The sequence below is a fragment of the Anolis carolinensis genome, chromosome 1 (assembly GCF_035594765.1).
Source record: "Anolis carolinensis isolate JA03-04 chromosome 1, rAnoCar3.1.pri, whole genome shotgun sequence".
Classification (NCBI taxonomy): domain Eukaryota; kingdom Metazoa; phylum Chordata; class Lepidosauria; order Squamata; family Dactyloidae; genus Anolis; species Anolis carolinensis.
Genome location: NC_085841.1, coordinates 261386599 through 261409634, shown reverse-complemented (window position 1 = coordinate 261409634; position 23036 = coordinate 261386599). Strand labels below are relative to the sequence as shown.

The 23036-nt window shown below is 40.9% G+C and overlaps 1 protein-coding gene across 17 annotated transcripts in view; it reads right to left on the bottom strand.

Annotated features, from left to right (window-relative positions):
* Positions 1–23036, bottom strand: part of LOC100554144 (sodium/hydrogen exchanger 10) — a 117496-nt gene that overhangs the window by 11587 nt on the left and 82873 nt on the right. For 5 of the 17 annotated variants that reach the window (XM_062967544.1, XM_062967555.1, XM_062967541.1 and 2 more), the window contains 4 exons: positions 17807–17932; positions 13215–13313; positions 2465–2659; positions 1395–1532 (listed from right to left, as the gene is read on the bottom strand). In XM_062967544.1, coding sequence (XP_062823614.1) covers positions 1395–1532; positions 2465–2659; positions 13215–13313; positions 17807–17932 — 558 coding nt within the window. Of the gene's footprint in view, positions 1–1394; positions 1533–2464; positions 2660–12231; positions 12593–13214; positions 13314–17806; positions 17933–22035; positions 22312–23036 lie in introns of those variants that run through there. The other 12 variants (XM_062967543.1, XM_062967552.1, XM_062967557.1 and 9 more) reach the window with 10 other exon arrangements.

Here is a 23036-nt window from a genome sequence, read left to right as displayed (position 1 = left end):
TATCCACTCAAGAGACTACAGCATGTTCTAAAAAGTCTGTTGCTATTATTGTCACTGAAATCCAGGATGGGCATTTAAAAAAGAGATCAGTCTGGTAAACGTGAACTAGACAATGCTGCGTTGAATGGATTTTTGAGAGCTTGGTGGACAGAACTTGAAGTGTGCTCAGTAATGGGCCCTCTTCATTCTGGATGGAAATGACAAATATAATGCCAAATGATTCTGTCCTGGGCCCACTGTTGATTAACATCTTTATAAATACTTGGAAGATGAAATAGAGGGCATGCTAATCAAATGTGCAAATGATACAGCACAGCCAATACCCCATAGGGCAGAAGCAGGATTCAAAACGACCATTACAGATGGGAAAGTGGGAAAAGGCATCAAAATTAAGGTCACCAGGGATTGATGTAAATTAATCTGTATTGCCAAAGGCTTTCATGGTCAGAATCACTGGGTTGCTGTGAGTCTTCCGGGATGTATGGCCATGTTCCAGAAGCTTTCTCTCCTGAAGTTTCGCCCACATCTGTGGCAGGCATCCTCAGAGGTGTGAGATATACCCTGTTTCCCCTAAAATAAGACATCCCCAGAAAATAAGACCTAGTAGAAGTTTTGCTGAATTGCTAAATATAAGGCCTCCCCCAAAAGTAAGACCTAGCAAAGGTTTTGTTTGGAAGCATGCCCAACGAACAGAACACCAGAGCATGCAGGATCGGTAAATGTAAGTACCATAGAGTGTTGTACATGGAAATAATGGTAGTAACAAGGGATTCTTGAGAGGATTCACAGTTTGTCTGGTTATGCTGGTTTGTGATGACAACTACTGTACAGAATATCATAAATGTTCATCTTTCTTTTTTTGCTCAACAATAAATGTGAATTCTTCTTCATGGAAAAATAAGACATCCCCTGAAAATAAGACCTAGCACATCTTTGGGAGCAAAAATTAATATAAGACACTGTCTTATTTTCGGGGAAACACGGTACCTTACACCTCTGAGGATGCCTGCCACAGATGTGAGTGAAACATCAGGAGAGAAAGCTTCTAGAACATGGCCATACAGCCCGAAAGATTCACAGCAACCTGTAAATTAATCTGTTTAGGCAGTAAAATTCCAACACATAAAGACAGAAGGTAGCATATTTATTTTAACAGAACATGTGAAACAATCTAGAGGTCTTAGTACACTATATATTAGGCATATCGCTGACAACAATTCCAAGAAACCTCTGAAAATAATAAGCCCAGATTTTTGAAATTAATTACTTGTGCTGCTTGGTGTACTTTGAATCTGCAAACCTATAGGGTATTAACTTTTTTATTACAATTGTAAGAAAGGGAGAAAATATAAAATAAAAATTTTATTGCAGCAGTACTCTAATCTACAACCTACCTGGTTAGGAAGATTTTCTTTATAGGTTTTGAGAGCAATATCAAGAGCAATTTTCAGCCATATTTTATATTCTAAGGAGGGTGGTTCTAAAAACCTATCAAAAGCTTCTAGCAAATCATCTATAGAGATAAAGCATGTCTGGGAGGAAAAGACCATGAGATATTATGTTATTAGTATCACTTCCTAGTTTAATTAAGTTTATATATTTTGAAGCAATGAGTTATACAGTGCTTGCTAAATTCTGCAAAAGAATTGGTAAAAACAGAGCTCATGCCAAACAAAATATTTTAATGCTTTATTTAAAATCTACTTTTGTTGGAAAAAATACACACATTTCAGTCTAAATTGCATTGTTTCAAGAAATAATATTCTTTCAGGATTAATTTAAACACCACGAATGATTGAAAATCAGGACCTCTTTTCAAAAGTAGGACCTCTTTCAAATTCTGCTTTAAATAAGTCAAAAGGACTTGGAGATAATAATGGCATATTGTTATAATGTACCATGAATTCTGTTTTCAAGAATTGGTTAAACAGATCTACCATAAGCAAAGTGCTCAAGTCATGATTAATGGAGAACAAACAAAATCATGTAACATACACAAAGGAACTAGACAACAATATCCTTTTTCACAATTTTTAAAAAATGGCGATGAAGGTATTAAATAAAGCAATAAGACCTGAAAAGGACATTAAATGAGTAAAAATGAAAGGGTAAGACTATAAAGTTAAAGCATTTGCAGATTATTCACTTGGAGGGATAATAACAAGCCAAGTTGGGTTAAGGTGGACTTTTTCCATTATTGTAAAATATTTTATTAAAATGATAAAGAATGGGTATTTCTGAAAATAAAACTAAGTTTCTCAAGTTGATATTTTACTGTCTTAAAATCTACTAAGAAGAGTTATGATTGATTTTAAGAGTTCTTGAATTTAAATCATAGAATCAAAATCGGAATATTTAAAAAAAATCATGTTTCAAATATACACAGCACTTCTTTCAGTTCTAGTCTAAACCTATTGTAACTGTAATTACTACTTATACGAAGTAGAAAGCAGAATGCTCCAACCTGCACAGCAGTTTCACAAGAAACCGCATATTCCATTTCTTGCTTAGTTAGGCAGTTCAGCTCTCCTATTATAGCACCAGTGACCATGTAGTCTGTATAGGAAGACGCAGCTGTGTGTCCATGGGTTGTTTTTTTAGCACCTTCTTTCATAACATCTTTATCAACTCCATAACGAGGAGCAGAAGACCCAGAAAGCTAGGAAGCACATTTTAGAGTAATAAAAATAACAATTACATTGAGACAAGAACTGAAACAATAACTTTGGACAGTGTAGCAAAGTACCCCATCTACTTTTTGTTCATAAGGTGTGATTTTTCCAACATGAACGTTTTCTCTCCTCCCAGGAAAATAAGATTCCCCTGCCAGTTGCCTTTTTGGGAATGTTTTTCATTGAATGGTTTTTCCACTAGAATTTCACCCAGACACAAAACTCTAACTTTTCATCTCATCTAACTTGATTTGGTAAATAATGCCAATTTAGTGTTTTAATTTTTTTCCAAACTATTACAACTCATGGGAATGTTGCAAAGTAGAATCAAGTTGAGCATTTCAATACTCAGGTGTCAAATTATATGTTTTGCAGTAAGTTCAAATTATGATTTTGTGAACATGAGCACTTCCCCCACAAAAGTTTTAGTATTTGAAATTCTACCCTCTTGCATCATCAGGATAACACACAGGTGGTATGGGAAGAAGTGGGAAAATCCATTTCTCCATGTCAAGTAGCATATGTCTTAACTTTTATCCAGTCTAATGTACTGATTTATGTTATTTTCCCATTACAAAGCTATTCCAGAATCATTGCTTTACTCAGGTTTCGCCAAGACACACCAGTTAGCATTTCACTTTTTAAATGAAATTAGAAGACACAATGGTAGGATCTCACTTCCAAGAGTGTACTTGTTCACAAAAGTTATATGAAACTTATCAATTAGAGGCTATGAGAGTTCCCATTCCATTTCTGACTAAGCTGTATCAGTCAATATTTACTATGTTAGTTAATTACTGCAGTTAATTACTGCTGTATTAACTCTTGTTGTTTTATTTTCTTACTGTGTTTTTTTAATATATATATTGTTCAATGTATTTATGCTGTTGTTTTTGTAAATTGTGCTAGTCGGGCCTTGCCCCATGTGAGCCACCCCGAGTCCCCGTGGGGAGATCGTAGCGGGGTATAATTTTTTAAAAATTATTATTACTATGTGTATCCAAAATATTTGTGGAATAAACGGAAAACTCATAAATAAGCTTTCATGAAATTAGCAAATACAACGGTAGGCCTTTGTGAAAATAAAAATAGCAAGTATAACAACAACTTCTTATGATACAGTTAAAACACCTTATATTGTTGTTGCTGCCAAGTCACAAACAGTGAACAACTAAAACACATGTACCCTTTTAGTTCAAAAAAATGCATACACAAACACACACACATGTAACAAAATGTAGTTACTGCCAAACTATATACTGTCGTGTACTTTTGTCTTTTGGAAATGGCTCAAAAGATGTAACTAATGGAAAATAGCAATCCAACTCAGCAGAGAGGCAGTGGAGTAAATCTTCCTTTTTCTTCGTGTACTCTGTGAATGCACACTAACAGAGAGACTGCACCTGCGCAGGCTCCAACGGATACTCTTCCAAGCTAAAGTTTGAAATTTGGCGGTAACCCCGCCCCTCTCCCCAGAGGGTATAAAAGGCGCCCTTCGCGCCTACTCCCCAGTTCTTTTTTTTTACGCCGCAAAGCTCACATCGGACTCTTCGTTCCTTATGTCGACTACGCGTTTCAAGCGGTGCACTCAATGTGACGCTAAAATTCCAGATTCCGACGGCCACGCCAAGTCTTTTCTGCCTCGGTGAAAGTCGCGTCGTCGGTACCTGCCGGATTTGCCTAGCCTTTACAGCCCAGGCCCGAAGAAATAGGGCTGCGAGACTTCGAGCAGCTCTCTATGAAAAGTCTCTTGCTCCTGAGCCCTCTACCTCTGCTTCGGGCTCAATGGCGTCTAGGCCTTCCCCGTCGGTGTCGTCCAAGGTCTCGAAAACCTTGAAGGGTAAATCCTCCAAACCACCCTGCACGGTCACTACAGCCACTGTATCGGCCTGGTCGGGCAAAATGGGTCCCTCATCGACCTCGAGTTCTGTGGCCTCGGCCATCTCTACTCGATCCCGTTTGGCCTTGCCGCCATCTTCTTCCGCCATGAAGATTGCCTTTAAGAGGGCGCAGGAGGAATCTAGACAAGCCCAATCTGACTCGGCAGCTGTGTGCCTGATTCCACCGACACCGGGAAAAACCATAAGGGTTGCGTCGACGCAACCTCCAGCCAATAGGCGTATGACCCAACTGTCTTCTTCCTCCACTTCTTCTAAGAAGGACGTTCCCTCCCCAGTGACTTCCTCGAGAAGATCCTCCCCTATCCAACCAGCACGCCTCCGATCTCCCTCTCCTCCTGGTCGGTCTTCGGATGGAGGCGTCCAAGCCTCACCCGACCGGTCAATCCGGACAGTTATTAAGGTTCCCCAGCCAGTTCCCCCGCGCCCTCAGGCTCGGCAAGAACTTTTTCCTTCGGCTCAGACGCCCGAAAGGGGAAGGCAGATGACCTGCCTCGCTCGAGCCGTCCAGGCCTCTGCCTCCAAGGACAATCGCCCACAGCCCGCTGCTGCTCTTGAGGTGATACCTCAACAGGACTCCGCGCTTGTTTCTCCTCCCCGGTCCCCTCAAGGGGCCGAGGAGGATGACCTCGACGTCGAACACCCCGAGTCGATCCTCTTGGCCTCGGTCGTCTCCCTCGGTCTCGATCTCTCTCCACCTCATGACGCCTACGAGGTCGACCCGCCTTCCCCGACAGATAATATCCGAGCTTTCTCTGACCAAATGGTTAGAATGGCAGACGCTCTGGGGATGGAAATTAAACAAACCTCAAAAGCTGTCACCGACCCTGTCTTCAAAAGGGTTCAGGCTCAGGCCCCGCCAGCCACACTGTTGCCGTTTCTTCCTTACCTCCTGGATGTCATCCAGGCCTCTTGGAAGATCCCATCTTTGATACCTCCAACATCTAAGAAAATAGAGGCCTGGTACCGTACTGATGATGAAGCCTTGGAGTGGCTCAAACATCACCCCGATCCCAACTCCATGGTAGTTAAGGCCTCCCAATCCTCAGGTCAACAGTCTAACTCTCCAGCTGACAGGGAGGGTAAGAGATTTGATGCAGTAGGTCGGAAACTTTACTCCGGTGCTCTCCTTTTGTGCCACATGGCGAACTACGGAGCCTGTATGGGCGCATATCAACAGATCCTCTGCGAAAAGGCCCAGCCTTTCTTCGCCAAACTTTCCGACGAAGACCGCTCAGTCCTCTCGACCCTCCAGCAGGAGGCGGACTCTCTCGCACATCATCAAATTCAAATGGCAAAGTACACCGGCGATACCACCTGAAACATGATTGCTCACGCGGTCGCGATCAGACGCCACGCCTGGCTGAGATCCTCGGGCCTTTCTTCCTCCTCTCGACAAGTGATCGAGGACCTCCCCTTTGACACCCTGGGACTTTTTAACTCAGGAACTGATGACAAATTAAAATCCAACCATGATTTTAAGATCCTTGCATCTAAGTGCGGCACCGACCAATCTCACACTCAACGGACCCGATGGTTCCCTCAAAGGTACCGTTGTTTTCCTCAGCCCTTTCGCCATCAAATCTTTCGGCGATCGTCGAGCTCGAGTCAGCACAGTCATCAGCAACAGCCTCGCCGCCAGCACCAAGCCCCGAAAAATCGAGGTAGAGGTGCAGCTACAATGCCACAACCCCAACGGCGGGCCTGACGCCCACTCTCTCGAGGCCATTTCTACCTTCGGTACTACTGCCACCGCCATGCCTCTCATAAGCTCCGACCCGAACCTTCCTCTGTGCCTCTTTCACGATTGTCTAGCTCCTTTCTACCACGAATGGGAGTCTATCACCTCAGATGCCTGGGTTCTCTGCATTGTTCGGGATGACTACGCCTTGGAATTCGAAAGCTTGCCCCCCACAGGCCACGTCCTCCCCTCCGATCCTTCACCGGAAATCTGCTCCGAGGTCAACTCCCTTCTAGCAAAGGGCGCAATCTGGCCTTCTCCTTCCGAGCAGGATGCTCGAGGTTTCTTCTCGAGATACTTCACGGTTCCCAAAAGAGGTGGAGGTCTTTGGCCCATTCTCGACTTACGGGCCTTAAACCTTTTCATTTTGCCTTCACAATTTCGAATGGTCTCGGTGGGTTCCATTCTACCAATGCTCCAACACGGGGACTACTTCGCCTCTATAGACTTACGGGACGCGTATTTCCACGTCTCGATACGTCGATCCCACAGACGCTTCCTCTCTTTCAAGCTCCTGGGACAATCTTACCAGTTCACAGTTCTCCCGTTCGGCCTCGTTACGGCCCCAAGGGTCTTCACGAAAGTAGTCGCCATAGTGGCAGCTCACCTGAGGAAGCAGGGTATAATGATCTTCCCTTATCTGGACGATTGGATGATTGTCACATCCGACCCCTCGTCCCTTCAAATCCACGTCTCTCAAACTCTGTCTCTTCTCCAACGGCTGGGCCTTCGGTTAAACACCGAAAAATCCCATCTGGTCCCGGCTACCGAAATTCGCTTCATCGGGGCTCTCTTCAACTCCCTTACGGAGACGGCCTCCCTGCCGTCGGATAGGTTTCTAGCCCTCCAGCAGCATCTTCTTCTCCTCCTCCGCAACCGCAGGGTTCGAGCCCATGCCGTCCAGGTCCTCCTCGGTCACATGGCCTCCACAGTCATGGTCACCCCTTTCGCCAGGCTGCGTCTCAGACCTCTTCAAAGATGGTTCATAGACTCTTTCAAACCCCATCGGCACCCAAGCTTGATGTTTCTCACGGTACCGGACCAAGTTCGCCTCTCCCTTCGTTGGTGGCAGGACCCGGCGAATGTTTGTGTGGGACTTCCCTTCCACCCCCCACTCCCGTCAGTCACCATTACTAGGACATTTTTTTAATCACCTAGACCTGGAAGAACACACTGCAACTGAGCTACATCAAATACTGCACAGATGTCACTGTAGAGAAATGCATCTGGATTTATCCCAACTAACGACTTATGCGTGACAGAAACAATGTTTTCAGGTCTGGTGATGAGGTAAAATACACTGCTACCAAAGCAAGTCTCAAGAAAGGCATTCAGCAGGCCAAGATGAAGTATAAGATATGAGGCAGGTGTGGCAGGGGATTCAACAAATTACTAACTGTAAATCAAACAATGACATTCCTGCTGAGGGGGACACCTCATTGGCAGAGAAGCTGAATCACTCTTTCACCCAATTTGAAATAAGCCCATCAGAGGTAGCTGAAATTCAGCAACTGGGCAATTGCAGCTCCCACCTCACTGTGGATGAAAATGAAATAAGGCGTGTTTTGAGGACTGCGAAGAAGTTCCCAACTAATAATTTTCAGGCCTAAAGACTAGTGGCACTCATTTCCATCATCATGAAGTGTCTTGAAAACTAGTCTGCCTTCCACACGCACTGGTCAAACGTTACTTTGCATATAGAGGCAACAGATCAACATAGCCGTCATGCTCCACACTGCTCTGACCCACTGGAACAACAGGGGAACTATGTGTGGATGCTTTTTGCAGACTTTAGTTCCACATTTAACACAATTCTCCCACATAGACTGGTGTCTAAACTTATGGATCTTGGATGATCATATTGAATCTGTTCCTGGATTATGGACCTCTTGTCTGCACATTCTCAGAGGGCTAGATTAGGTAATCATACCTCATCAGTTCTCACTCTCAACACTGGAACACCACAGGCCTTACCAGGATTTTTTCCTGGTAAGTATTTGGAAAAGTTACTTGACACACATATGTAAAGAGCATTTTTGTAAAGAGCTTTTAAAGTCTACAACATGAAATCCTTCATCCTTTGTATCAACATTTGAGCATTTTAGATATATAAAATGTATATTTTATATTAGAAATGAAAAAAGTATGACAGGAAAGCTACATGCATTTTCCTAAATTCATTTTTGTACCCAATAAAACTTGCAATAGTCCCCCAAATCCCCCAGAAATTTTTTTCAGTTCAAAAAGCCTTGCAAATGGCTCCAAACATGACAATTTGCTTTCTCCTTCCTCCCACCCCATTCCAAAAATATCAAAAGCCTTTCCTTATGAAAATCAGACAAAAATAAAACAAGAGTCACTCAACAACATTTCTGGCCTGGTAGGAATGCACTGGGATTCAGCTTGATTAGTATGTGAAAAATTGTACGCACTTCCAAATTCAGCAGCCATCATAACAACTTAATATTTTTGAACTTATTTTATAAAACAAAACTCTTCAATGTTCAGAAGATGGGTATTGTAAATTTAAAAACTTTATTTATTTCAATATCTAGTAATTAAAGGTTTAAAATATGAAACAATATCAAAATACAACACACAATCTGATAAATCCTGTAATGCAGGGATGAACTTCATTTTCAGAGGACCTACAAATGATTTAAAACAGATGTAAAATTCCCTTTATGTAGACAATTACAGGCACTGATGATGACATTACATACATATGACTAATCATGGTTAATGCTCACTGTTACCAATTAGCCTTATTAGCACAAGCAATTTGTGCACAGGATGACATTACTTTAATTACTGTAAGCAGCTAGTTCATTTATCGAGAAGGATATATTTGTAGAAAGGTTACTTTATCCGCAAATTAATCATAACCTTTATTATACAAATCAGAAAAGCTAAGCAGAAATCCTCCTTTTGGTACTGCAAAAATATAGGTGATGACAATCTAAGAGGAGTGTATTACTGTATATGCATGTATGTGACTAAGTTTCTGTGGGATCACTACTTGTGTATGTGTGTGTTAAGAGAAAAACACCTGGTCAATTACAACTCATGGTTGAGTAATTGGAACAATCAGGGCTAACAGGCTTGAGCCACTCCCTGAATGGGGTATATCTGGGAATGTTTGTAATGTCTTTTGGGGACTTACTTGGGGACTTACTGAATGCTTGCTGAGAGCCTACTATGAAGATGCATGAATTTAATGCAAGAGACTTTATGTGAGTTTTGTTGCTGGAAGTTTTATTATGATTTATTGACTGCTACTTAAGAGTAAATTTTGATTTTCTCTTCCATTTTCGTGGCTTGTTTTTTCTTTTGCTCATTGTGGATACAACAAAGGACTGGATAAGTCTGGACAGGACTGCACGCAGTTTGTTTTTTCTACAAACCCGTAACAGAGTGTGCTACATTTTGTTGTTGTTGACATGAACTAAAATACTGTGTCCTTTTTATGTGAGAGGTGTATAGGAACTGGAGACAATCTTTGATACTATTGAAGTTTTTTTAATGGGAATGATTAAGTAATTAAGGGGAAATTCAGAGGAAGAAGAGAAGGAAAAATAACTTAGTCTCAATATACACTCCAAAAGGAATCATATGACTATCCTGGATGCAAGGGAAATGATAGGTATGGAATCAAAGCTAAAGCCAAAGCAATGGAAACTAAAAGCACAGAGGGATTCATTTTGCAGTTTTGCCACATTCCTGTCAAGAGAATAGTAGGCGTGCAACCTATATAAACATAAGAAGCTGCCACCAGTGCTGGCCAGGTTTAAAATCTAGCCTTTCCATTGGAACCGAGATGACAGATGGGTTTCTGACTTCCCATACTACTAGGCTGGGCGTTCCAGTGTTATTTCTAATTAAGAATGTCCAAAAAGGCAGACCACTCCTTGCTGGGAAGAGAGAGAAATGTCTTTCTTTTTGGACTCATATCGACTATGATCTTGTAGCCTGACATGTTTATCACCTTTTAATTGTCATTATTTGTGTCCAGTGGTTTCCAGATAAATCCAATCTGCATCCCACCAGTGCCAATTTCACATCAATAATGGGGTCTTCTCCATGGGATGTTACCTGCACCTCTTCCTTGCCGTACAGAAAATGATGCTTGTCTTTCATACTGTAATTTTAGTCTAAAGATTTGCTTTTGAATTCTGTAATCATTCTGCCTGAGAAATTTTCTTCCACCTCAAAAATAATAGTATTACATGTTCCCCTATATCATCTCCTTTCAAACCTTTGTCATAGCAAGGAAGGCATTATTTCTTTTCCCCCCATTTATTACATTTTTGCCAAATAACCACACCCCCTAAAAGGAACAGCCAAATTAGTTCTGAATTTCAATTCAGCCTCCCAATAATCTAACCAAAGTGAGTTCTCATTTATTGTCATTGCATTAATTGTTCTTGCAGTCATAGCTGTAGAATCATAGCCAGCATCCACTATGCACTGTAATATTTTGGAAACTTTTTGTAAATTATGTAATTGCAATATCTCTTGCACCCATAAGAAATGCTGCTCTTGCAAAAATAGATGCTGAAATGGATGTTGTTAAACAACCCAGAGCAGGAACCCATCTGACCTTAGACACCACACCGGTTGAGTATAATCAGCAAGCAGTTTATTGAAGAATATATGAAAGTCAAGCAATAAAAATTATGCAAACAGTATAGTCCACAAGGTAATTTCCATGGGTAACACTTAGTCCATGAATATCCAAATACAAGATAAAACACAAGAATCAAGGTTGCAAAATCCACGTGAACAAGGCAGCATAAGGTCCCAATACTCAGAACAGAAACTTGGCAAAACAGGAACCACAAAACTAGAAATCTACTTGAAAGCAAGGCTGTCATGAAAATTCAACATTGACCAGACGGAGGTAAAAGCCTTCCCTTGTCTCTTATAAAACCTTTCCTGTCTCATGCAATGAAAAAAACACTTAAAGTTTTCAAGCCTTTGGATATAGTTTTGGTTTAAGTGTTGAAACCCCTGGATTACAGTTTCTTGTTTTTACCTTTTGGGATTTTGCATTTATATTCAGAGTTGGTCATTGCTATTTGTTGCGTTCAAGAATATTAAGCTTATGGATATAACTTTGAAAATGCTTTTACAGTCTGGTTTTTAATTGTACCTTAGTGATTGCTTAGTCTGCTGATTTTGGAATGACTTCTGGATTACTGTCTAATTTTTGAACTGCTTTTTCTATTATATACGTATTATTTTCTTAAAAAACGTATTACTTATTGTTGAACTGTGTGGTGTTTGGGTGAAAAGGAGTCACACAGGTGGCTGGGTTACAACAGGTGGTGTGGTGGTATCGAAAGAGCTTGACGGTATGGCAGCACTAACAGGACGAGAGCCTTAGAAGGGCTATCTGCCAAAGCAGGGAAAAAATCAGGAGAGTGCACTAATTTGATCCTGTAGTCAGAAGGAGGTATCGGAGGTACAGGTCCAACTGCTTCGACAGAAGCCTTGAGTTCTTCACCCTCAGGTTGGGGTGAAATTTCATGAGCCCGCCCCTTCACCAAAAGGACTGGTGCATCTGCCTCTGGGCCTGCCCTCTGAGCCCCTAGTACAGCAGCAGTCAGAATTGGCGGTTTGCCATGTTGTGCCTGTGAATTGGCCTTCTGGCAGCATTCTTAGCCTATTTTTTGTTGGCCTCCTCGGCCTTGAATCTCTGCTCATCTTAAATTTTCCTGGGTGTCAGAGGTTTTTCCAGGGAGGAACCAGACTCCTTGGACTTGGTCTTTTTCAAACGAGAGGCAGCTGCTTCTTCAGCCAAAGTGCTTCATCGACGACGTGGAAGTGGGTACTGATTTCCCCAAAGCCAACCCAGAGCCCGTAGCTGAAGGGCCGACATCCACCTGCTTTGTTCTCCAAAGGGACTTCAAAGCTGACAAGGAAGGCAAGATACAGAGAGGAATGAAGTCTCGCCTCTCTGTGAACAGGATTATGGACTGAAGGTCCTTCGTTTAAGCAGAGTGTGTATCCATGTCGGGCAACTTACCCGAACACTTCTCTCACCGCTTAAAGCAAGTGGTAGTTGACAAAACAGGTCAAACACAGTCCTCATGAAAGTCAGAAACAGGAGTAACAGCAACAAACTACTGGCCACAAGACATTGGCCACAAGAGACCAAGAACTGGCCACAAGTAAAGGCCAGAGTCATTGCTAACAAAGGTGAACGCAAGCCCACTAGCAAAGGCTATTCCAACAAGAACGAAGATGAGCTCAATGAGTAACAGTTTCTGAACCAGCTGCTGTGAAAAAAAAGAAAAGAAACTGAGTGGTTTTGGAGGCAACCGGGCCTTATATAGCCTCCAAATGGTTGGCACCGTTACTGCCCAAACTTTTCTGCCTTGTGATTCTAGGTTTCGAACACTGCTCTGTGCATGGGCAAGTATACCCAATAGTGTGAGTCACAGAGACCACAAATACTATATATTATATTATTCTTGTTGATCCAGACACATAGTATATATAATACAATTTATAGTATAAAATATATGTACTATGCAGTTTAGCAAGATGAAATGCTTCATCTTGGGAAACATTGCCCAAAGTTTTCTGAGTTCAAAGAGTATGTCTGTAAATTCACAAGAATGGACACCAGGCCAAACAAATTCAGATGTTAACTACCTGCAGATCCAAGTCCACTCGAGAATGTCACTTCCTCCTGCACAGGAAAAAGGCAGATCTGCTGCCTAAACTTAACTTTTGGTACAGTATCTCCAAAAAGAAATATGAACATAAAACCACAGTCCCTTCTCCAAACAGAAAAATATTAATTTCGGAGACAACTCTATCCTATCTTATATGATGTACATTTCTATTCTGTTGGTTAAAGTCTTAGTTATTTAGTCTATTGTAACTAGACCTTACCTTAATCATTCCTGAAACAATTAAATGGATTCCTTGGGGTAATTCACCTTCCTCACAAATGATATCTCCATAGTCATAATAAAGAATTTTTGCTTTTTTCTGAAAACATAAAATAAAAGTACTAAAGAGTACAGAATATATAGTACTAGCTGTGCTCGGCCACGCGTTGCTGTGGCGAAGTCTGGTGGTATGGGAAATAAAGTATTGAGGAATTGGTGGTAGTTAAGGTCAAGGGTAAAGGTTTTCCCCAGACATTAAGTCCAGTCGTGTCTGACTCTGGAGGTTGGTGCTCATCTCCATTTCTAAGCCGAAGAGCCGGCGTTGTCCGTAGACTCCTCCAAGGTCATGTGGGATGACTACATGGAGCGGCGTGACCTTCCCGCCGGAGCAGTACCTATTGATGCACTCACATTTGCATGTTTTTGAACTTCTGGGTTGGCAGAAGCTGGGGCTAACAGTGGGGGCTCTCTTCGCTCCCCCAATTCAAACCTGTGGCCTTTCGGTCCAGAAGTTCAGCAGCTCAGCGCTTTAACACGCTGCGCCATCAGGGGATATTATTTCCTAAAGGTTGTGAATATACAATATTTCTGATTGGTTTTTTTTGTTTGTTGGAGGCAAGTATGAATGCTGCAATTAGGAAAAATGATTAAGATGTAATGGCCTTGCAGCTTTAAAGCCTGGCTGTTTCCTCCCTGAGTGAATTTTTTGTTGGGAGGTGTTAGCTGGCCCTGATTGTTTCCTGTCTGGAATTCCCTTGTTTTCAGAGTGGTGTTGTTAGCAATATTTTATGTGCTTCTACTGTCTGTGGCCCTGAGAAAACAGGATTTGCCAGACATTGATGATGGGAATACTTTGTTGGGAGGTGTTAGCTGGCCCCGATTGTTTCCTGTGTGGAATTCCCCTGTTTATTTACTGTCCTGGTTTTAGAGATTATATCGTTCTGCATTATTCTATCCCAGTAATTATTTCATATTAAAGAAGAATCTCACTTATCCAACATTTGCTTATACAATGTTCTGGATTATCCAACGCAGTCTGCCTTTTCATAATCAATGTTTTTGTAGTCAGTATTTTAAATTCATTGTGATATTTTAGTGGTAAATTTGTAAATACAGTACAGTAGAGTCTCACTTATCCAACATAAACGGGCCGGCAGAACGTTGGATAAGCGAATATGTTGGATAATGAGGAATTAAAGATAACCCTATTAAACATCAAATTAAGTTATGATTTTACAAATTAAGCACCAAAACATCATGTTAGACAACAAATTTGTCAGAAAAAGTAGTTCAGTACACAGTAATGCTATATAGTAATTACTGTATTTATGAATTTAGCACCAAAATATCACGATATATTGAAAGCATTGACTACAAAAATGTGTTGGATAAGCGAGTGTTGGATAAGTGAGACTCTACTGTGAATACTACATAGCATTACTGCGCATGGAACTACTTTTTCTGTCAAATTTGTTGTATAATATGATGTTTTGGTGCTTAATTTGTATAATGATTACCTAATTTGATGTTTAATTGGCTTTTCCTGAATCCCTTCTTATTATCCAACATATTCACTTATCCTGCCGGCCTGTTTACGTTGGATAAGTGAGACTCTACTGTTTATTGATAATCTTAAATTATCTGCTTAGAACTGGATTATATGAGGCCCCTTCTTCACAGCTGTATAAAATGCACACTGAAGTGGATTATATGGCAGTGTGAAGTCAAGATAATCCAGTGCAAAGCAGATAATATAAGATTATAAATGGGTTATATAGCTGTGTGGAAGGGCCTTGAGTCTACACTGCCATATAATCCAGTGCAAATTAGATAATCTGTGGAAGAAGTGAGGCCTAAATCGGCCTGTCCCCTAACTGAAACCTGGCTGTCCCTTGGTTGCTAAGCAACCAAGTGGGCAGAGATTAGCCCTCTAAACTGGCAGCAATTGGATAAAAAAAAATTATTGCTCTCCCTCTAATTAGGACTTTATTTTTCTTTTCTTTTTGTTGTATCAACCTTGAGGCGTGTGTGATGGGTTGTGTTGTCAAATTTGGAGGTTGGGGGGGGCTGTACTTTTGTTGTTTTGTGATTTGCCGTGATGCCATCACTCTTTTATATATATAGATATTGTTGAGTGGAGAGAGATAATATTACACTGGGTACATATGAAAGTGTATTATAATTGCTGAGAGGAGGAGATGTGCAGTGATGCAAAAAACAGCTTGAGTTTCCGTCATCACTGCCCAAAGACAGGAAGAAAGAAAAATATGAGTACATGATAGCAGAAATGCACTTTGTTGAGCCCTATCCTTCAGCCATTTTAGAGACCAATTCGCTTATCAGTCAAGCTTGAAAACCCAGAAAACAGCATAAAGAAAGGAAAGAAAAACAAGATGAACAATCATGCTAAGAAGGGATGGATAGCTCCTCTTAACAACCCAGAATACACCTTCATGGTAAGTATCAAATGTGGTATTCTCCAGGATGGCAAGCACAGGAATCCACACAATAGGACGTAACCAAGCTCTCAACCTGTCTTATCAGAGAAGGAAGTGTCTGTATCCTAAGTGCTAACCATCTCCTGAAGCACTCTTCTTTCAAAAGTAGCACTCACTGACCTGAATGTATCAATGCAGTAATGATGAATGAATGAAGAATAGTCCAAGAATTAGAGTAGAAAATACTGACAAGGTGGCTGCTCTGCTTGAGTGCACTCACACAAAGTATTTTAGCCAATTCATATGCCAATCCTTGTGGCTATTTTGGACTAAGGCAACTTGAACCCTAATGAGGCTGAACTGAAAGACATAATAAGTCACAATGCTGTAAGCTCCTACTGGTAGTTCTGCAAATATAAACTTTTAGCACTATGCACACATGCAAATTGTGCCATAAACTCTCTTGTGAGTGCCATGGGTCAGAATAGAAAAAAGGAAGAATGAGTTACTGGAATATGTGAAAAGTAGAAAGCAATTTAGCTATAAAAGAAAGATCTAGACAAACAGAAACACGGACCTTGTTAAAGGTGCCCCCTAAACAAAAGAAATATGGAGGCTACCCAAAAGGCAACCTTTGAGAGAAACCTAAGAAAACTTTTCTAAGTAGTTCAAACAGATGTGTCATGAGCTGCTTTAAAATCACACTGGAAAATGGTACCTGGTGAAGGTATGATCATAGCTCCCTAAAGGAACCTTAAAGAATGTAAATGAGAAGAAAATGGGATCCTTGGACTTTAGAAAGAACTGAGGAGAGAGCAGCTACCTGTCTCTCCACAGTATTAGCTCTAAGGCCAAATCCTAACCTCTCTATAAGAAAGCAAGGAGGTACGCGACAGGAGCTATGTTATAATGAATGGAAATGGATTAATATCACAAAGTGAAAACCTTCCATGTGGCTTCATAAATTCCTGTTGTGGATTGATTGCGAAAGAATAATGTTCAACATTGCATCCATGTTTTCTTTTCAACTCCCAGGGAGCTAGTTGGAGCAAAGCCTATACTCAGGAGAGACTCTTGACAGTCACCTCCTTCTATGGGCTTTGCAGAATATCAAGGTGACCATAGATTGCTTACAGGTCTGTGGTTTTTTTTGTTTTTGTTTTTTTTTATAAATAGGAAACCATGTCACCCTCCCTGAACTCCAGAGGAGTCAATACATGAAAAAAAGTCAAAATTCAAAAGTAACAGAAAAATTCTTCTTCCTGGGTAGAGGAAGAACTGGTCTCTAAGATGGCCAGAGGGGAAGAATCAATTAAGTCTATTTCAGCTATTGTGAAACTTGTTCTTCTGTCTCTGGGAGGTGATGGGAGAAAACCAAGTTATATAGATTACTCCTCTCACCACTACAGAGAAAGAGAAAAAATCAGGACACAGAATTTATTTTAAGGGATTTTTTAAGGTGCTTTGAAAATATTATTTCAGAATATAGCAAAGGAAATGAAGAAATAAAGATTGTATAATTAGATGACACCAGACCAAGTTTAATGTATCTGCTTTGGTTGTTGGATCAGGACTCCAGACCACGATTCACATGGGAAAACATTTGGAAGCCCACCTTCAACCTTACAAAAAGGCAGTGATAAAAATCTGAATAAATTCTGCCAAGAAAGCCCACAATAGGGTCACTCAAAATAGAATTGATCAGAAGGCAAATAACAGTGATCAGAATGGTATGAAAAGATAATCTTGATAAATGGAAAACCCACTATACAAGTAATAAAATAGTATCAGATACTGAAATAATAATAATAATAATAATAATAATAATAATAATAATAAAACTTTATTTTTATACCCCGCCCCATCTCCCCGAAGGGACTCGGGGCGGCTTACATGGGGCCTTGCCTGATACAACAATATAATAACAACAACAAAACCATAAAACAAATATCCCAACAATAAAAACATCAGCATCAATAAAAGAGTCATTAAAATCAACATACAGCATAAAATGTTAAAAACAAGAGACTAATACACAGATCTAGGCCAAAGTGCAGAATATTCCAAAATGGGGAGAGGTAGAAAGTGAAATTACGTAAATGCTTTAATCAAATGAAGATATTTCATAGGTATCTTCCAACTATTTAATCCTTACCTGAATAAACTCAATCTGGTTTTTGTTATCCTGTAGCCACATAACATTATGCAGAAGTTGCTGTGCAGTAGGTGGTGCAATTGTAGGTGGGAGTTTTGCAAGATGTTTTTTCTTTACTAGAATCACCTAAACAAGAAAAAATGCTTATAAATACAACTGATATTTTGCTTTCGTTATAAAACATGGCCTAAATAATCAGATTATTTCATAGGAACTATTAATTACGAAATTCCTTTCAGCATCATAGAGACCTATTCTGAATCCTCATGGTCTTTCACAGATGGAAGGTCCCAAGAAGGGTTGACTTGATGTGCCTTCCTCTTGGCACGTTTCTCCTTTTCACAGCACTGTTGGTAAGGGTTCAGCTGGTTCAGAGATCAGCAGCCAGGCTCCTAAATGGAGCTAATTACAGGGAGTATACAACACCTCTACTAAAACAGCTCCACTGGCTGCTGATAAGCTGCCGGTCCCAATTCAAGGTGCAGGTGATGACCTATAAAGCCCTATATAGATTGGGCCCAGCCTATCTCTGTGATTGTATCTCCTCCTATGAGCTGGGGCATGCTCTAAGATCTTCCGGGGAGGCCCTCCTCTCGCTCCCGCCACCGTCACAAGCACAGTTGGTGGAGATGAGGGAGAGGGCCTTCTCAGTGGTGGCTCCCCAGCTCTGGAACACCCTTCCCAGAGAGATCAGACAAGCCGCTACCTTAGACTAATTTCGTAAGGATCAGAGAACTTGGTGGTTTCAGCAGATCTTTCTGTAGACCTTCTTTAGGCCTGCCGGCTATGCTCAGCACTTTACCCACTTCCCTACCCATTATGTATTTTAGCATCTGATATACCTACCACTTTAGCCGGCCACTTCAATGCCAAATCCTGGTCACTATACAAGGAATTCTTGATGGAGTTTTGTTATTGATTTTAAATCTTTGTTATATGACTATATGTCTTATGTATTTATGTGTACGTGGTATTGTGTTTTAATTGTTGTATGGTTTTAACTTGTATGTTTCCTGTTGTATTGGAAACCGCTCTGAATCCCTCGAGGAGATAAGGCGATATATAAATAAAGGTTGTTGTTATTATTATTATTATTATTATTACTATTATTATTATTATTATTATTTGAAACACAACAAGTTGAGTCCACAGCTGACACTCTGCTGGCTGTTGTATTGGATCACACGTCGGACACGTCCCAAGTGTCTAGGACTGTGTGATGTATCGGCGAATAATGCGTGCAGATCCCAGTAAAGTGGCCTTTTGCAGCTGGCAGATGGTAATTTTGTCAGCGCCGATTGTGTTTAAGTGCAGGCCAAGGTCTTTAGGCACTGCACCCAGTGTGTTGATCACCACTGGGACCACCTGGACTAGTTTCTGCCAGTGTCTTTGCAATTCGATCTTTAAATCCTCATATCGTGTCAGCTTTTCCAGTTGTTTCTCTTCAATCCTGCTGTCCCCTGGGACTGCAACATTGACAATCCACACTTTGTTTTTTAACACGATCGTGAGGTCAGGAGTATTGTGCTCCAAACCCTGTCTGTCTGAATTCGGAAGTCCCAGAGTAGCTTGACATGTTCATTCGCTGTAACTTTTTCTGGCTTGTGATCCCACCAGTTCTTTGTCGTAGGCAGATGGTATTTGTGGCACAAGTTCCAATGAATCATCTGAGCAACAGTGTTATGCCTCTGCTTGTAGTCATCTATGCAATCTTCTTGCAGCAGCTGAGGATTGATCTATTGTTTCATCTGCTTCCTTGCAGTCTACATTTGGGATCTGTCATCAACTTTTCAATTTTGGCCTTGATGATATTGGTTTTAATCGCTTGTTCTTGGGTTGCCAGAATCAGGCCCTCCATCTCCTTTTTCAAAGTTCCATTTGTGGGCTACAGCCATGTTTTTTCTTTGTCAATTTGGCTCTCGGTTTTTCCCAGGAACTGCCAATGGAGAGCCTTCTTTCGCCAGTTTTCTCTTCTGCTCTGGATTGTTTTTATGGTATTCACTCTTTGTCTTTTGCACTTGAAGCAGTTTACTACTATTAACTTCCCTCAATGTTGATTCTTGACTGCCTTTTACATAATCTGCCAGGGCATGTTTCTCTTCTACCGTTTGTTTCACTTGCAGAAGCCCTCTGCCTTCTGATTTTCTGGACAGTCTGTCGACATCACTACGTGGGTGTAATGAGTAGTGGATTGTCATCAGTTTTCTTGCTTTGCTGCCCAGATCATCTAACTCTGCTTGTGTCCAGCTCACAATTCCAGCAGTGTATCTAATGACGGGTATGGCCCAGGTGTTGAGAGACTTGATCGTATTTCCACCATTTAATTTGCTCTTCAAATTTTTTCTGATTCTTTTGATATATTCTTATTCTTATTATTTGAAACACAACAAGATGAGTCCACAGCAGATACTCTGCTGGCTGTTGTATTGGATCACACGTTGGACACTTCCCAAGTGTCTAGGACTGTGTGATGTATCAGCGAATAATGCGTGAAGATCCTAGTAAGGTGGTATTCTGCAGCTGGCAGATGGTAATTTTGTCAGCGCCGACTGTGTTTAAGTTCAGGCCAATTAATATTATTATTAGGGCTGACTTCCAGTTAGAATGCTCAAGTACCAGGACTTCCCAGTTCTCAGTGTTTATTCCACATTTTTTGTTTGCTTTAAGCCCATCTTTAATTCTTTTGTTGCCCATTGACTTTATGTTTTCTCTTCTTGAGCTGAAAGTAAAATAACTGCTTTGGGAGATAGTGATTGGGCATTTGGTCAATATGGCCATCAAAGTTGATGGTGGAGAATCATTGCTTTGATGCTGGTGGTTTTTGCTTCTTTTGGAATGCTGACGTTTGTCTGCTGGTCTTCCCAAGAGATTTGTAGGATTTTTGAAGACAACACTGATGGAATTATTTCAGAAGTCAAGAGTGACGTTTGTGGATGGTCCATGTTAACAGGCATATAACAGAGTTGAGGGAACAATAACTTTATAAACAAGCATCTTGGTACCCCAATGAATGTTCCGATCCTCAAAAACTCTTTGCTTCATAAATAGCAGAAATGATCAATATTTTCTAGAGTTACACCATTATGCTTTATTTCTGGCACTGCACCAGGATTGATTGGTTCCTGCTGGTAGAGCACTTTGGTTTTCTTAATGTTAAGTGAGAGACAAAGCTTTTCATATACTTCTGCAAAGATGTTTAAAGTGGCTTGTACGTTTTCCTCTAAATGGGCACAGACTACATTATTGTCAGCATATTGGAGTTCTATAACAGAAGTTGTTATGACCTTACTTTTGGCTTTCAGCCTGCGAAGTCTGCTCATTCCTGTTTGAGCTTGTGATATCTCAGGTACCTTTGACCCCTGAATCCGCAGTCAGTACTGATCAAGCTACTGAGGAGTTTTTCCCAGCCCAACAAGTCTCTCTCCCTTTCCAGATGCCGTCTGTTGATGTTTTGCAATTGCCTTGAGCCTGAGGCAATTCTCCCAGACTCCCCGGAGAGCGCAGTGTTTGATAGGAGACTTTCTATTCAAACAGATAGGTCTCGGAGGCAGATTATCCGCAGGAGCGCAAGATTAGCAGAACGGAGTGATTGTGTTTGAATCCACAAACTGAGCCTCTTCCTTTGGGAATATTAAGGGAGGCTAACATCTGGCAGGTATGTTGTGACCAGTTCATTCTCTTGGGAAAATGGGGAGACAAGCACCTGTTTCAGGGAGCTCTAGGACTTCCATAAAAGTTCTGTGCAAAGGTTAACCGTTGCGGAGTTCAACGTGACTGTTGAGAAACATACTTCAACTCTTGTTCCTGAGTTTCCCAGTGGCCTGCCGGCGCACTTACTCTTGAGAAGTCCGGGAGTTACATCCCCATCCTTGCCAAGTGTGGACTGCGTTTAGATCCACCATGAACAACCTTGCCTTGCCTTGAATCCTTGCTTTGGATATTTATTCCAAGAACTTCCCTGGAAGACTTTGCTCATTTCCCCACTCAAACTGCCTGAGAGTTTGAGTGTGTTTCGGTTATTGGATTTTAAACTTTGAACTCTAATACTGGACATTGAATTTCATTTTATTGGACTAAATTTCACCTTTCCACAAAGGTCAATTGATGGACTATATACTCTGCTTATTTTTGTTTGTTTCTTTTATTTCTTTAATAAAGATATTAGATAGTTTATTGGCCTACGTGTTGATTTCCAGTGTTCGCGCAGCCTAGAGCGTTACAGAGCTCACCTTAAATGGGTCACTTTAGGAGACGTTGCTGTCCAAGACTATTGCCATCATGTCATCATGGAGGAGCCGCAGGATGTTCACAAATTTACCAGGGCATCCGATTTTCAGGAGGAAGGTCCAGAGAACATTACGATTCACTTTGTTGAAGGCTTCTGCAAGGTTGGCCATGTTAATCTTGTTCCCTGCATTTTTCTTTGAACTGTTGTGCAGTGAAGATCTTACCCATTGTTCCTCTGGAGGAGTGAAAGCCATTCTGGAATTCAGGGAGGATGTTTTCTGAAATAGGTAGAAGGTGGTTTGTGAGGATTATTCTGAGGATTTTTTCTGGCAGAGGTTAAATGGAAAACACCTTGGTATTTTTCAGTCTGTTCTTTCTGCCTTTTTGAGATAAAAGGCATCTTTGATCATGGTATCTTTGAGATCTGCTAGGATCCACATTTTTTCAATAAGCTTCTAGAGTTGTTACGTCAGCTAAAGATTTCATCAGATCCACTGGCTTTCTTATTTTTTAATTGGTTGATGGTTTACCTGACTTCCTCCAAGGTAGGCAATGCTGCAAGCTAATTGCTGATTTGTTGTTGTGGGATTTGCAAGATAATCTATTTGGCCATGTTGGAACTGCAATTAATTATTGTAAGCCGCCCTGAGTCCCCTGTTGGGTGAGAAGGGCGGGATATAAATATTGTAATAAATAAATAAATAAGGTGATTGTAGTAATGCTCTTTCCAACTTAGTATAATGGATTTTTTTTGTCCTTTAGAAGTTTGGTTCCATCTGATTAATGTAGAGGGTATATGCCATGATTTGTTGGGCCATAAATGACCTTTAAAGAATTCCCATGCGTTATGGACATCTGCAGTTTTGGATTTCATGAGACTTTTTGTCAACGAGATAGAGTCATACAATAATTTAAACCCATTGCTCCAAGTCCTAGTTTCAAGGACAGCATAAAACAATCTTGCTTCCTTATGACACTTTTTCACATATTTATACATAGCTAT